This window comes from Coptis chinensis, chromosome 2 (assembly GCF_015680905.1).
Source record: "Coptis chinensis isolate HL-2020 chromosome 2, ASM1568090v1, whole genome shotgun sequence".
NCBI lineage: Eukaryota > Viridiplantae > Streptophyta > Magnoliopsida > Ranunculales > Ranunculaceae > Coptis > Coptis chinensis.
Genome location: NC_141457.1, coordinates 51,971,360 through 51,987,560, shown reverse-complemented (window position 1 = coordinate 51,987,560; position 16,201 = coordinate 51,971,360). Strand labels below are relative to the sequence as shown.

The following is a 16,201-nucleotide window of genomic DNA, read 5'->3' as shown; positions in this document are numbered from 1 at the left end:
CAAGTTAGTCTTAAATTTGTTAGATACCGTCGCTGTGAAAAATTCCCCTCTCCTCATCCATCGCACACTTTTCTCCAAAACAGTTATTTCCATTTCTTCCTCCCCTCCACAAATCCAAACCCTAGTCTTACTGAACCTTGTTCAACACAACAACGACCGGCTCAACATAGTTCCGTTCTTTAGCAACGAAATTCTTGCGTCAACGGAATTGAAGTACTCAACAAAGTTCCGCTCCACCAGTCCTAATTTATGTTTTTTCTCTCTTCCTCTCTCCTCCATCTCTTGGGTGAGTAGGCTGCGTCTCCTTACCCTTTAGACTCCAAGGTATGGGTTTTCATTTTTCTCTTTATAACTTTCTGTTTGGTTTTTTCATTAATCAATGATATGTTGGATTTGGGGGTTAGGGTTTACCAATTGTGGGTTTGTGAGACGTTCTAAGAAAATGAATTTCTTGTTGGTTTAGTTCAGATTTGGCATGAAAACCCTGGAATTGTCAATCGATTGCTTGAAAACCCTTTCATGTTTATAAGTTTTAACAATTAATTCACTGTTTGAGGAGTAAGAAGAAGTCATCAATTGTAATAGTTAATTCCAATTTTACAAGCTTGTGAAGTGATTAAGAAATTTGTGTATATAAAACTATATTTATACAAAGGTCATTCATTTTTCTACTTTTCATTTCTTGATTACGTATGGGTCATAGTTGGTGATAGTAATATATTGAGGTTTCTATCTTTAGTAATTGAACTCCAAAAAGGTGGTTAAAGCAATGTTGTCTTCCCTTCAGTTCATGGAACAATTTATATGTGCGTGTTAGTGTGAACTACTTCCACTTTAGATTTAAAGTTGTCATCTCACTTGTTTTGTCCATTCATTTTATCAATTTCCATTGATTGGAGTTTGAGTAAATTTATGATTTTTCATTAATGGTTTATTCAGTTATCTTTCTCTATTATCCATTTTGTCATTGTATATATAAGGGACTCTTTGTGTTCAACCATTGTACTACCGAGTATGTTTATTCAATTATATCGAGATGTCTTGTGAAATATGTACTGAGCTAAACTCGGTTATACATATTTACACCATTTAAGTTAGAATGAGGCATGCATAGTTAGAACGAAAATTTTGATGTGAGCTTGTGTCACTTAAATTGACACGAATAATCCGTTAAATGTTGTACACAATTGATGTGTAGTTAATTATTTAATGCGGGTTTGTGATTGTTTAGTTTATAGTTTCAATCTAAGCAAGTTTTCCAATTAATAGCTTTGTAATTTTTATTTTTATTTTTATTATTATTTTGTGTATGTAGTTTCCATTTGATCTCAATATTTTGAATTTAATTCATGGCAATGGCGCTCATTAGCGAACGGATTAATTTTGATATGGTAAATGCTAAATTTCAACTTATAGAGTACCTGAACTAGTTGAATGTAAGGATCTAGGGAATGTTAGAGGAAGCTTAATTAAGCCACCAAGAGAGAGAAGTGGGGACGAGAGTACGAGACATTGAATGAAGGGAATGAATTGTTTTCTTTCCTTTTTTTTAATGACTATGGAAGGGAGGTGAATTGGAAAGGGAATTGATCACCCTGTATCCTCTTTAGTACTGATTTTTTTGGCATCATATATCTCATTTTGCCTTGGAATCACGCTAAGATGCGAGAATTAGAGGAAGAAAAGGGGAACGAACTGAAAACAAAGGGGGAGAAAATTCTAGTAAGTGTGAACATCATCTCTCTCATTGCCTACATATTTTAACTTATGACTTTCATTTATCCTTATTACATCACTTTCCTAGTTGATTTCCTATTATTTGATAATGCTTTATATGGGTGATTGAAAAGTGTGTTTGTTGTTGGAGGTTGAAGGAGGTTAGCTTATATTTGTTGATAGGGGATTGATTTTTTTTATTTTTTTAAATATACTTCAAGGGTCATGCTAGGGACTATTATAATCAGTTTAGAACACACTATTAATCAATTTATCATTGGTTCCAGCAAAAAAAAAATTAGTATTGGTATATTACAGGAAGCCAGCAAGAACTGCTACAACACCATAAGGCAATCGTGGTCAGAAATCGACAAACTTTCTTCTCAACCAGATGGCTTATCAAAACTCACTCAGAAGTTCAACACTTGCGAGTAAGTTATACCAATCTTTCTTTTATTTTTTCCATTCATTTTTGTTTTAAACATAGATCTAGACACTTCCATTAGCAATTGGATTTAAATTTGGCCTTAGAGGAAGTGCCTCATTTTCCAAAACCCCCAAGTTAAGTTGAAACGACCAAAGTTGGATTCTAAAAAAGTAAAAAACCTCTCCAAGATCCCAACTCCACCCCTCAACCTCTGTATGCTTTTAGGTTTCTGTTTTTCTCATAACACCCCAATCCTTTTTTAATCCTCATTTTTTTTTGGATGTTAAGGCCTATTACTGTTGCTTTTGCACTGAAGAATTACATGACGATGATGTTCTTACGTGCTGCCCAATATGACGCACCCCCTAACTATCCGGTTAACCAGATTTGCGTGGCAATTGATAATGTTTCAAAAGGCTTTATTGATGTCTTGACAAAAGTATCTGCTGGACTGGTCGTTGCCAGAGGAGGAGACCTGTCATGTCATGACTTCAATAACATGTACTTTGCTAGGGATACAGAAAAGGCACAATCACATTTCGCTTTTCAGTGGCAGGTATATGGTTATCAAAATCTTTATTTTGGCGCTGCTCTATTCTTTTTATGTTTACCTTACTTTGATTATCCCTTGCTTTTAAGTCAAACCTATGTCTGATTTGAGTCTTTAGATATAAAGTCAAACATGTAAATTGCAATCAAATGTTTGTTTCTTCACACACAATATTGAAGTTTTTCCCATTGCACCAAAGTTGTCATAGGAGCAAAAGATTACTCCAAACCAGTAGCTACTGCTAGTGTTTAAAAGATGAAATAATGACTAATCCATGTCTAGATTGTTGAATTGTGCTATTTCTATATTCATACTTCAACTGCCACGTGTGTTTGGTTGTATATTTCTAGAATCTTTTACCTGTACATGCTGATCTGTGTTACTTAGTTTCACACAGGGAATTTCATTTCATTAGTACTTTGTATGTTGGCCGGCTTGTGCTTGGTGTTGGTGTTGGATTCTCAAATCAGGTGTTGAATTGTTTCTTAGATATTTGTATGCTGTTGTGTTTTATTCTTGACCTTAAGTTTTATTGTTTCATTTCATTTTGAATCTTGATATTTTTAGAATTTTTTTAGGTGCTGGTTTTTTGTTTGTTTGTTTCCATGTCTCATTAGTGTAATACTCTTCATTATTACTTTATTTAATTTTGTTCTTCTGTTCTTTCTTTTAATTTTCAGTTTTACATCAGGGTTTCCAATGCTAAAATAAGTTTACAAAATATTACATCTTGATAACTTGAGTTTTTTTCTTCTTGATAACTTGAGTTTACATCTTGATAACTGAAGTAGTTGGTATGAGGTGATTACTTTGTTCCTTAGTTTGGATATCTCTGAAGAAGAGGTCTTGTTTTCTGACTTTTGATTGTTTTCGAACATCACAGGTCCGTATGGTCACTTATGGTCACTGATAAATCGACAAATAAGCTAAGAGGATATGCTTTCATCGAGTACACGCATACACGGGATATGAAATGTGTGTAAACAATATGCTTTTAAACCTTCCATTTTTTTTCCTATCACTGACGCTAGAGTCAATTTAGGGGAAATCGTATTGATTTGATTATAGTTATGTGAGGATATATAGCTAGAGTCAATTTAAGGGAAATCATATTGATTTGATTATAGTTATGTGAGGATATATATTTGTGACATTGATTAGGTACTTTTTGTACACATCTAAGCTCTATTTATAGGAAATGAAGGTTGGAGTTTTAATTATCCAAGCAATATCTAAGGTAATGTTTCTAATTTTTTTTTTGAATTGGGGTTTAATTAATTTGTGCTTCTCTTGTTTTTGTGCATGTTAGAATTTCAGCAAATGATTGTTTGATTTTAGTTTTTTGTGAAATAAGACTTGTTTGAACGTTACGATCTTGATGTTTAAAGACCGTTATCTAGACTATGAGTAAACAATAATTAGGGAAATTAATATGGAAGGCAAGCACAGAAATTAATAAGGGATTGATTGTTCTAACCGATCAAATTAAAGTCATCTTTTAAGTATCTCGGTATATTCAAATTTAGATTTATCAAGGGACTAGTCTATTTATTATTTTATAAGGTTATGATGCATGTTAAGGTGTACGCAGCTATGCGTGTGGTATTGAACGGAAGAAGACCATTTTACTTCATGCTTAGAATTGTCTAAGAATAACTATATTCTAGCTTTTCGTGGCTTCAAATGTGATGAACTCGGCATGGTGTCCTTAGATAACATTTTTTGTTTATTAAATATATCATATATTTAGATCATAGAATCAAGTTATATCTTGTTAAAAGAACTTTTGTCGTTGCAGGTTCCTTATATGCTACACAAGGGCTTATCGAGAATATGGTGCAAGTAATGGAAAGCTAAAGACTATAGTTTGTTATGAAGTTTAGTTAACAACTTTTTAGAGTTTTTTTTTTTTTTATTTGTTTATTTAAATTGTTGATTGAATGAGCCACTTAGCAAGTAATGCTATTTATACAATGGAGTTACAATATGTTTTTAAAATTTGGTATGCGACTAAGTGCCTAGTTTGTATGTGAACTATTTTGTATGTGAACTAAGGGTGGGGATCTCCTTTGAATCAACTAGTATAGTAGTTGCAGGCCATTTGGCCTGCACATTTTTTTTTAAAATACTTTTTCTGAAAAACGACGGTTTTGTCCGTCTTTAACCTTGCGACGACCTTACGACGGATATGTTAGTCATTTTCTAATTCCAGTTACGACGGGCTCTACCCGTCGCAAATATTAACGACAGGGCGATTAACGACGGGACCTGGGACACTAAAAACCGTCGCAAATCAGAAACAACGACGGACTTTGACCGTCGCAAATCACAGATTCTGGTGTAGTGAATACTCTCAATACGATTTGGTTCACATGAAAACTTTTGGTGTAATTTATGTATGCAAATGCTAAGTTGATTTGCGGTTATGTTTTTTGACACTGTAGTTGTGATACTGGAATCCTAGAAGTGTCGTATCTTTTATGTACATGTCGATGTACCTGTTATTGTATAGTTAATACTACAATCTAATACCATCTCAATATAAGGATCGAAAAACCATGCTCGATCAGAAGGAAACTGATGCTAAACGCGTTTCTTTAGGGAAGGACTATATACAGACCCATATCTCTCAAGGCAGACTCCATCTCAAGGCAGACCCTATTTTTTCTGAAAGCAGACCCCAAATTTAAAATTATCGTTGGGCACACCCCCCTGGGCCTCAAAAACTAAAAACTTTATTTTCTCTTTTCACTGTTCTCTTTCTACCTCCGGCTGTTCTCTTTCTTCCTCCTCTAAAATACAACATTGTGAGCCAATTCAAACAAATCATTCAAGAAAGTTCACAAAGTAGAGGTGGGGGTGAAAATAGTGGAGATGTTGGTGAAAATAGTGGGGGTGGTCAAGATAATGGTGGAGATGGTGGTGAAAATAGTGGAGATAACATGGACATTGACACAACAAAGTTGACCAAACGACAACTTGCAATGAGGCAGAAGAGAAAGAAATGATGGTGTTAATGTTGGTGTTTCTATCTAATGGGGGGTTTTTTTTTTTTATCATGGAACATCTAATAGATGCTCTCATTTTGTCTCCTGTCTAAAACTTTTGTTTTTGATGACTTTATACTAGGGGTTTTGTAGTGGGTTGGGATGATTCTTCGGGCTGTGGGATTTTATCTCTTATAATATTATCTAGCTAACTTAACTGTTATTTAAGTGTTTTATCTCTTATTATCTGGATAACTGAATCTGTTATCGGGTCGGGGATTTTATCTCCTAATCCTCATTCTTCTTGACATGTTCATTGGACTCAACCACCTGCTAAGTTGGAGAAGTTGCCAGCTTATGTTTTTTGTAGGATTGCTTGGAGAACTACAGACGGTTCTGTATTTGTATATATTGCAGTCAAAGCAGCCCTTACAAAGATTCGATAGAAACAGTATTAAGCATACTTCCGATTTGTTAGGTAAATCTGAAGAGTAGAGTTTTGAGGATGGGCATGGACCAGAACAGATTCATTTGTCGTTTACGACGAAAGAGGATGAGATGAGAGTTATGTGAAGTATGGTGAGAAGGAAGGGGAGTTGACTAAGATTGTGAAGAGTGGTGTTGAGAGGTATGAGAGAGAAGATATGTGTGACTGGCCTGCGAATAACCACGTTGGGTGGAGAGATCCCTGGTTTATACATTATGGAGTTATGAAGAATTTGAAGTATGGGAAAAGGTATTATTATAAGGTAAGATATGATTAATTTCTAGTTTTGTTGTTTCATTTGTGTAATTTACTTAATTTCTAGTTTGATCAGTTGAGTGTTCAGTTGGTTTGTTTGCTTGGAATAAAGCAAAGGTTTGTAGAGAAGATTTGGAATGGTTATGTCATATGTGAAATATTGGGCATAGTCCTGTTACATTTCAAAATCGTGGTTAGAGGCTAGTTTAAATCCACATTTTGTAGTTTTTAGAGAAAGCACAGTTGTGATTAAGTTTGTGTACCTTGAAACATTAAATCCAAGTTAAACTTGGAGGTTTGCTAAAGCCCAACTTGCTTTTTGAGGAAAAAATAAAGGCTCCTTGATATGTTGCCTCTTTGAACTTCAAACTTGTTCTCAAATGGAATAGAAATTGGAAGTTAAATGCCGTAAGTGTTTCAAACAAATTTTGGTGGAGAAAGAAATGTGATATCCATCTTTACATAAATGTGATAACTTACTAATAACTTGCTAGAAAAAATTCCCCAAAATATTCATGTACGTTTTTTTGGTCTCCTGTAATATTTGTATTTAGTTTCAAAGATTGATAGAAACAGTTGATTTTACTCCTTAACAAAAGACATTCTCCACTAAGAGTATCAGTTTTAAGTCATCCCTTTCGGTGTAAGACAGTCCAGTCCAACTAACTAAAGCAGAAACACTAGCCAGTTGAGAACGTCTTTTCGCTTTAAGTTAGTTTATTTAAACTGATCTTAATATAGGACTAGCAAAATCTAATCTAAGTGTAAGACAGTCCAGTCCAACCAACTAAAGCCGAAACGCTAGCCTGGTGCGAACGTCTTTTCGCTTTCAGTTAGTTTATTTAAACCGATCTTAATGTAGGACTAGCAAAATCTAATCTAAGTATAAGACAGTCCAGTCCAACCAACTAAATCAAACAAAGCTAGCCAGCAAAATCTAATCTAAGTGTAAGACAGTCCAGTCCAACCAACAGAGGCATAAATATTATCACTAACTCCACAATGAATGCCTTGATGTTCTCTCTACTCAATTTCATTTCTGCTTTATCATCTTCTGCAACATCGAGTAAAATGTCAAGAAGATCTTTGACTCTTTCACCTCCCTCACCATTCTCCTTCTTGTTACTCCTAATCTCTTCATGCTCCTTTATTATCTTCTCTGTCAGGTTATCAAATGTCACATGCAAATCTTCAAACCTTTTCTTTAAGCCTTGTAAATCCAAATTACGACACAACCATATGAAATCGGATAAGTTGAACGTCTCAGTAAGCACTAGAATTTCATGCACTAAACTTCTAATTTCATCGGCCTCCTTTACAGAGCCTGAACACCGCTTACTCATCATCATCCTAGATATGACGTTGTTGGCCATTGTTATCACTAACTCCAATTTCAATTCAATTCATGTTTTCATATTGTATTGAACATGAAATAAAGAATACAAACCAAATTACCAAAATATTGTGTTCGAAATTTTACTAAATTTAAAATTCAAATTCAAATTCAAATTTTAAAATTTGGGCGGGAAATTTCAATTTAAATTTCATCTTCAAGACTTCATATGAAAAAAAATAAAAAATAAAAAAACTACAAATCAATTGACCAAAAAATTTGAATCAAAGTTTTCCTTCACTATATATATGCTCTGAACCCAAAACCCTAAATCCTAAATTGAGTCATGTATTTAAATTCCAAAAATAATTTTGTGAGCCAAAATTCAATAATAAATTTTTGAATTAAAAAAAAAAAAAATATTGTTCAAATTTAATTTCATTCACATCTCGTCAAAAGTACAAAACCTTACCCATAAACCTTTAAACCCTGAACTCAGCTCATATAGTGTAGTGGGGAAGACCATAAAATGAATATGTAACATTTAGGTGTATAAACAATGGTTAGTAATGTTTTTTTAATTATTGTCTTAAAATAAAAATTTTGTCAGCCACTGTGAACCAAATTTGAGTGAATTACTAAAAATTGACCAATTTTGACCAACTAAACGGTTTATAAACCCAAAACCCTAAACTGAGTCGTGTATTTAAATTTCAAAAATAATTTTGTAAGCCAAAATTCAATAATAAATTTTGAATTAAAGAAAAAAAAATATTTTTCAAATTTAATTTCATTCACATCTTTGTAAAGTACAAAACCTTAATTACCCATAAACCTTAAACCCTGAACTCAACTCATATAGTGTAGTGGGGAAGACCATAAAATGAATATGTAACATTTAGGTGTATAAACAATGGTTAGTAATGTTTTTTTAATTATTGTCTTAAAATAAAGATTTTGTCAGCCATTGTGAACCAAATTTGAGTGAATTACTAAAAATTGATCAATTTTGACCAATTAAACAGTTTAGATCAACTATCCAAAACGAGATAGGTTAGTCCAGTCCAACCCTCCAATGTAGACGGAGTTAGCCTAATCTGAATGTCTTTTATTTTAAAGTTGGTTCCAATGAACTGTTCTTAAGACAGGTCCAACACAATCTCCTATCTTTCTAAGACGGTCCAGTCCAACCATCCAATGCAGATGGAGTTAGCCTAATCTGAACATCTTTTATTTTAAAGTTGGTTCTAATGAACCGTTCTTAAGACAGGTCCAACACAATTTCCTATATTTCTAAGACGGTCCAGTCCAACCATCCAATGCAGATGGAGTTAGCCTAATCTGAACATCTTTTATTTTAAAGTTGGTTCTAATGAACCGTTCTTAAGACAGGTCCAACACAATTTCCTATATTTCTAAGACGGTCCAGTCCAAGCATCCAATGCAGATGGAGTTAGCCTAATCTGAACGTCTTTTATTTTAAAGTTGGTTCTAATGAACCGTTCTTAAGACAGGTCCAACACAATTTCCAATCTTTCTAAGACGGTCCAGTCCAACCATCCAATGCAGATGGAGTTAGCCTAATCTGAACGTCTTTTATTTTAAAGTTGGTTCTAATGAACCGTTCGTAAGACAGGTCCAACACAATTTCTTATATTTCTAAGACGGTCCAGTCCAACCATCCAATGCAGATGGAGTTAGCCTAATCTGAACGTCTTTTATTTTTAGGTTAGTTTTGATCAAAATTAAAACTCTAACTAATTTAAAATTTTTGCAAAATGTTTCAGACCAATACATGTAAACAATGAAAGTCGAAACATCAAAATTAAAATATGTAAAATGTTTGGTTCCAAAATATATAAGAAACTCAATTCCATTCTATCAAAGTCTTTACAAAAACTTTTCATCACAAAAAATGTTTCTTCATGTATCCTCTGTAAAAGTATAAAATATTTCAAACATCTATTTGCCCAACTACACTAATCGACAAAAATTGGATCTCTTTTGAAAGCCTCCGCTTGAGCAATCCCTTGAACATTCAACCCTTGGAATGCCTCCACACGGGTTTTCACTAGAATTTCCCAGTCTTTTGCTATTTCAATTCTAGACTATTCGTGCTCCAAAACAGCACTATTTTTGGAATTGGGCAACCATCTTCCAAATCTAGTTTAATGTAATGATTACTGTTAACATAACCGATCCCAGACACATTAACATTATTTAGATCCACTAGGGATCTCATAGGGAGAAAGGTATAACAATATGATGTAGAGAACTGTACAAGCACAACATCAAATCTCGACGCAAACAAATACCTAATAATAGGTATATCCATCCATTTGTTCCTCTTGGCACGAGTTCTCTTCTTTTTCCTTATCCTTTTATTTAATTCATCAACAGCTTCCTGGGAAAATATCCTCACATAATATTCCTCATTTGACATTAACTCACTTAATAACTCTTGTCTCATCCAAAACCAGTCGGTTTCTTTTCTTCCCAAAGCCAAGCAGAGAGCCCTGAAACCACAATTTCCATCGCCGATAGGGTCTTCAAAACCAACAATAAACTGTAAAAATTCACGCGGAAAACACATTTTATATCCAGATTGAGCAATGGAGCAACTGACATCAAAACTCAGTTTCTTCTTCCCCTTTGAAACATATGGTTTGGCCTTGGGCTTCGTTATAGATTATGGAGTCACAGGTGGCTGGAGGATGCTCAATTTCATTAATGGAGCAACCAACATCAACATTTTGTTTCTTCCTCTTTGAAACATATGGTTTAGCCTTGGGCTTCGTTATAGATTGTGGAGTCATGGGTGGAGCATCTGGAGGATGTTCAATTTCATTAATGGAGCAACCAACATCAAAATTTGGTTTCTTCCTCTTTGGAACAAATGGTTTGGCCTTGGGCTTCTTTATGGATTGTGGAGTCACGGGTGGAGCATCCGGAGGGTACTCAAACCATGATGGATCTCGGGTAGTTGACCACTCTTCTTTTGCTGGCCTCTTCTTAGTAACGCCCTTTGGGGCGGCCTTTTGGTGTAGCATCCTCCTTTGGTGGCTCCAATGATGAACTTTCAGGCGTTGCAAGTTCCATGAGCATCTTTATCATAGATCTCTGCTGGTCTTCAGAAGTCGATCCTAGTCGTTGAATAAATAAATCCATAGCTGGTTTGTAATCAACACCAATGGGATCACTAGCTTTCGGTTCAATAGATAACTTTTTCCAAAATTCATCAATTTCAGAAAGAGATATTTTGCACCCTTTTTGTTTGAGTATCACTAGCTCATGCGCACACGGTAACCCGTGTGAAGTACGCAAAGTGTGGTCGCAAACACTATCATCTACCCCAATGATATCTATACGTCTCATCTCTTCCAAAATCAAATCTAAAGCTCTCTTTGAAATAAATCCTCTGAGCTCACTAAAAAACTCGTTATTGTGCTCGTGCTGAAATCTAGTTAAACTCCTCTCAAAAGAGGCTCTAATTTCGCTCATCTCAATATTGATAACTAGATGAATCAATTTCCACATTCCAAGAAAATCATGTTTGCATGTCCCCTTCAAGCTCGACTTCAGTCGAGCATGCAATCCTTCCACCCTATTCGTCGTAGTGTTTCCATAGTGCTTTTGTTGGTCTATCCAGTAAGCAACAAATGCTTCTTTGTAAGGCAACCATGTTCTACGCAAATATTGGATGAGCGCAGGATAGTCTTTAAAAGCTAATTCTATATAAGCAAACTTTCCCAAAAAACCCTCCTGTATCTTTGACTTTACCACATTAGTCCACATGGCACAAAGTTTATTTATGTTTTGCTCATCACTGAGAATATTTTTTCCCATTTTCAAGACACATTGGAAAATGTGCCATCGACACAAGTGCTTCTTTGCATTTGGAAAGACTACATCGGATGCATTCTTCAAAGCTAGCTCCCTATCAGTCACAATCAACACTGGAACTTCAGGCATGAGTATCTCTCGAAACCTTTCCAATGCCCAAGTGTAGTCATACTCTTTTTCCTTTTCCATCAACACATGACATGCAGTGAAAGTCATATTGGTCGATGTCACTCCTGCAATCTCTAACAACTTGAAATGATACTTGTTTGTCCTATATGTACAATCCATGAGAAAATTTTGGTTAAAAGTCTTAGCCATTTGGATCGAACTTGGATGGGCCCAAAACAATTCGCAAACCTCATTGCTACCTTCTCGACGTTTACTGTACTCCACATATCCATTTTCCCTTAACAATCTACCCAACTCTTGCAACTGTGTTCTATTTTCCATTTCATCAAGTCTAATTCGGTGTCTTGCGTTAAACATTTGTCTCATGGAGGACGAGTTTAATATATCTCTTGCTTTGACAGCATTCATGACCTCTTTTGGTTTGACTCCAACTCTACTCATCTCAGATACAAGAATCATTTCCATCTTATTAAACCTTCCCATATAAGAGTGACCTTCGATAGTTTTTCTCATCCCATGATTATGACGACCACAATCAACTCTTAGTGTCCATCTATCTAAACTACCACGTTCAAAACACGCTTTTAATTTAAAATGACAATTCATCTTTTTTGTTCCTGTCTTTCTCACTGCCTTCTCGTTTTCTTCTACCTTTTTATGAGATTGAAATTTACCACCACGCTCACATATCAAAATAAGTCTAGGAGCCTTCCCACCAATTGCATTTTGAGATTTCCCAGTGACGATAATAGCTCCCACTTCACTTCCTTTATGTTGTGTCCAATCAATCAAATCTTGACGACTATCAAATACCTATAAATCAATTTAAGTATTCATTAATCTATGGGTAAGAAGGTATTAAATCAAAAAAGTAAGTTTCAAAACATATATTCATCCATGCATACTATGTTGGTGTTAAAATGTTCGGTTTGATCTATGTAGTGCTCCTCCGAAGATGCATTTGAATTTTGTGAAGTTCGAAGTGCATCAATTGGTACCTCATTGTGACTGTATAGAGGATCCTATAACATTTATAGTGAATTATAATGTTAGCTAAAAATTTGTCACAAGAAAAATATAGGATATCTATCAAAGTAACTAAGAGACGGCCAAATTAGACTGTCTAATGCGTCATAAGTCGCTCCAGTTGGGACGCCAGAGTCTTAGAAAGTTAGTTGGCCTGGGACGTCTCGAACGTAAGACTATTCTCATTTCCCAACACTCACAATTCAAATCAACCATTAAATGGAAGAGATCGTCTTTATAGACTGAGTTTGCATAAATACTTTGTAATAACATTTTGTACAAGTCGTCCTCATAATGATTTCATAATAAATTGTTATTGGAATCATTATGAACAATAGTTGTATATGGAGTTATCTCGTCTTGGTCACTTGATTGAAATTTCTCTTCATTAAATAGTTCATTTTTCACATTAAAAACATCATATGCCCATTCCATTTCACTCAATGTCATAAAAAAAAAATGAAAAACAAAAAGATGAGTTGTAAATAGAAATAGAACAAAAGAATTTGAAAAAGAAATTGAATATGTGTAGAGAAAGAAGAGATGTGTGGGTTAAGTTTATTTGGATTGGAAAATGAGAAGAGTGGAAAAAAAAAAAGTGTGGGTTTAAGAAAGATTTCTTGAGAGAGAGTAAAAAGACAAAACTTGAGTAAAAAGACAAAAATTGAAATTTATGTGTTTTCACTTTTTAAGTGGAGTCTGCCCTAAGAGATTATTTGGGGACATATCTGGTATTAATTTTTTTTAAAATGGGGTCTGCCTTGAGATATATGGGGTCTGTATATATAGCAATTCCCTTTCTTTACTCTACTAGAATTTCATGGCAAGCTTATGCTGCAAACAGAACAAACTTGCGGCACAAGGGTGCCGCTAAAAGACCACACTAATGGCAATTAACTGCAGTAGCTCATTTTTCATTCAAAAAATTTCTTTACCCCTACTGGAATTCCATGGCAGCTAGATGCCGCCAACAAAACAAACTCACGACACAAGGGTGCCGCTAAAAGACAACACTGACGGCAATCAACTGCCGGAGCTCATTTTTCACTCGAAAAGTAGGGTGGGGTGTTTTGGATGGCGGGGTGTATGGATAATGTCTCATTAAATGGAAAGGTGCCAGTACCACAGATTTAGGCAAAGGGGTGTTAACTCCATTTTTTGGGGTGTCAATACCGCGGCCTCCTATGTACATTTATTAGTCCACAATCAAATTTTGTCAAAATAAGTAGATTACTCAAATTGGGTAAAAACCACACGTATCACGAAATATTACAATATATCAATTGTGATGCCCAAAAATGAGAAGGTATATATGATGATCACAAATTCAAGAGACCCTACTTTGTTTACTAGTGTCCAAGGCTCTAAGCCAAAAAATAAAATAAAATAAAATCAGAGGTCCAATCTATCAACATTTCGCGTTGGATGCAATGATACATGATATCATACAAGGGTAATTGCCTGAATCGGCCATAATAAATACACATTATTCTCCAACCAGCCATGCCTTTTAATTTTGACCAATTCAACGGACCCTTTTGCCCTTCCGTATAACACTCTCTCTCCTCCTGCCACACTGTCTCTCTTCTGCAACACACACTCTCTCCTCTTGTACTTATGATGTTGACATGCACAGTCATATCTATCCGTTAGATTTTCTTAGCGATACGTACTAGCGATTAATGACTGTTGGATTTCAGCCCAGCAAAAATAAAAACAGACATTAGCTATTATGGGAATCAGGAACCAGCAACTTATGAACCTACTATCAGCAATTTCTGGCTTGTTTTTGTTGTACAGACATGCAACAACGTTCACCTCAATTTTTGTGCCAAACTATAAAAGTGTTTACAAATCTCCAAAGCTTCCAGTTTTTTTACTTCATCTTCTTGGTTATCCTCTCTTTCGTGATTTTGGTAAGGTTTTTCATGGAGGACAATAACACAAATCTTGATAATGGATTTTTCTAAGGTTCATCTTCTTGATTATCCTCTCCCTCTACGGTTCTCATTGTTTATTGATATGTTTTGAACTTTGGTTTGTTGTCTTCAGTGTTGGTTTCTTTCTAGGTCATCTTGGGTTTGTTTTTACTTAGTAGTGTATAGAGTTTTTTTTTTAAGGTTTCCATAGTTGTGTTTACTATTTCCATGTTGATTTTGTTCTTGTTGCATAGAGTGAAGAAGTATGTAACAGGTGAGGTGAAATTGAGAGTGTTTGATGTGTATATTTTCTTAGAAGGATTCATGTGTCTTGTGGAAGGTTTGTCCAAGCACATGAAATTGAGTTTTTGTATGATGTACTTGATGAACAAGTCCCTTTCTAGATCGATGAAAAAATTGACTACTTGAATATGATTCAAAAGCAGAAGAAGATAGCTGAGCAATTATTGTGGTGAGCTTGGATTGCCTTTTCAGTCGCGGTTCCGCTAGGTTTTAGCATTGAAGACTCTTTGGATGCCACCATAAGTGAGACTTACATATACCGTCAGCAACTTGGGTTTGTCTTTATGTAGTAGTGTATAGAGTTTTTTTTAAGATTTCCATAGTTGTGTTTACTATTTCCATATTGATTTTGTTCTTTTTGCATGGAGTAAAGAAGTATGTAACAGGTGAGGTGAAATTGAGAGTGTTTGATGTGTATATTTTCTTAGAAGGATTCATGTGTCTTGTGGAAGGTTTTTCCAAGCGCATGAAATTAAGTTTTTGTATGATGTACTTGATGAACAAGTCCCTTAATTTCTAGATTGATGAAAAAATTGACTACTTGAATATGATTCAAGGCATGATTCAAAAGCAGAAGAAGACAACTGAGCAGTCATTGTGGTGAGCTTGGATTGCCTTTTCAGTCGCGGTTCCGCCAGGTTTTAGCAATGAAGACTCTGTGGATGTCACCATAAGCGACTTGGGTTTCTTTTGAAATCCCACTTCCACTTCACAGATCACCTTATAGAGTTTTGGAAGTATGTTTCACTGTATAGGTTTCTGCTTGAATCGATGTAATGGTATTTTGTGGTTTGTGAAACAGCCAGTTCATTGTGCTTGAGTGTCAGCACAGAAACTGTTGATGTTCATATGTTTTATTTGTGATTATATCAGGGGTACCCTTATATCATTGTTGTTGTTCATAAGGAGATAATGAGACCCTAATAGAAAGAAGGGTCCCTAGAAAGAAATATGGGTAGAAATATGTATGGAAACTCAATAAGAAGAAAAAAAATGCATTTAGCATTCACAAAACTGGGCTAGACGTGTTATTCAAAACGGAGGTAATTGGCAGCGTTTTATGTATGATATATCAGCAACTGAAGCCATAAACAAGAACACAATTAAGACTATCAGGTTGACTTTAATATACACCTATAACTTATGTACAAAATAGTATTATCCAATAACAAGTTAAACAAAAGTTAACTTTGATAAGTTTATTCAACCCTTTATTCAAGGGTAAT

General features: G+C 34.9%; 2 protein-coding genes and 1 pseudogene across 6 annotated transcripts; 1 reads left to right on the top strand and 2 right to left on the bottom strand.

Moving 5' to 3' along the window:
* The first annotated feature begins 1,516 nt into the window (after window positions 1-1,516).
* LOC147516501 (uncharacterized) lies at window positions 1,517-4,691 on the top strand. Of its 5 annotated transcripts, XR_015213689.1 has the most exons (6): window positions 1,517-2,147; window positions 2,432-2,699; window positions 3,091-3,163; window positions 3,577-3,668; window positions 3,889-3,930; window positions 4,492-4,691. XR_015213689.1 is itself a non-coding variant. In XM_086594579.1 (5 exons), the coding sequence occupies exons 1-3, from the start codon at window positions 1,942-1,944 to the stop codon at window positions 3,601-3,603; spliced, it is 501 nt and encodes a 166-aa protein (XP_086450705.1). In that variant the 5' UTR covers window positions 1,517-1,941; the 3' UTR covers window positions 3,604-3,668; window positions 3,889-3,930; window positions 4,492-4,691. The 5 variants fall into 5 exon arrangements, 1 of the variants encoding a protein (XP_086450705.1); XR_015213690.1 differs by having other exon boundaries at window positions 1,517-1,722; window positions 2,035-2,147; window positions 2,432-3,668; XR_015213688.1 differs by having other exon boundaries at window positions 3,091-3,668.
* A 2,654-nt stretch (window positions 4,692-7,345) lies between these two features.
* Window positions 7,346-7,795, bottom strand: LOC147516500 (cytochrome P450 93B2 pseudogene; annotated as a pseudogene).
* Window positions 7,796-10,767: 2,972 nt separating this feature from the next.
* On the bottom strand, window positions 10,768-13,945 carry LOC147516499 (protein FAR1-RELATED SEQUENCE 5-like). The gene is made up of 3 exons (XM_086593297.1): window positions 13,877-13,945; window positions 12,633-12,749; window positions 10,768-12,540 (listed from the first exon to the last, which is right to left on the bottom strand). The coding sequence occupies exons 1-3, from the start codon at window positions 13,943-13,945 to the stop codon at window positions 10,768-10,770; spliced, it is 1,959 nt and encodes a 652-aa protein (XP_086449423.1).
* Window positions 13,946-16,201: the final 2,256 nt, after the last annotated feature.

Coding starts and splice junctions, on each gene's coding strand:
- LOC147516499 (XM_086593297.1), bottom strand. CDS start 13,945: ATGTACATAGGAGGCCGCGGTATTGACACCCCAAAAAATGGAGTTAAC. Junction 12,750..13,876: donor CCCCTTTGCCTAAATCTGTG/GTACTGGCACCT, acceptor TAAATGTTATAG/GATCCTCTATACAGTCACAA. Junction 12,541..12,632: donor AACATTTTAACACCAACATA/GTATGCATGGAT, acceptor ATTGATTTATAG/GTATTTGATAGTCGTCAAGA.
- LOC147516501 (XM_086594579.1), top strand. CDS start 1,942: ATGCTAGGGACTATTATAATCAGTTTAGAACACACTATTAATCAATTT. Junction 2,148..2,431: donor CAGAAGTTCAACACTTGCGA/GTAAGTTATACC, acceptor TTGGATGTTAAG/GCCTATTACTGTTGCTTTTG. Junction 2,700..3,576: donor ATTTCGCTTTTCAGTGGCAG/GTATATGGTTAT, acceptor CGAACATCACAG/GTCCGTATGGTCACTTATGG.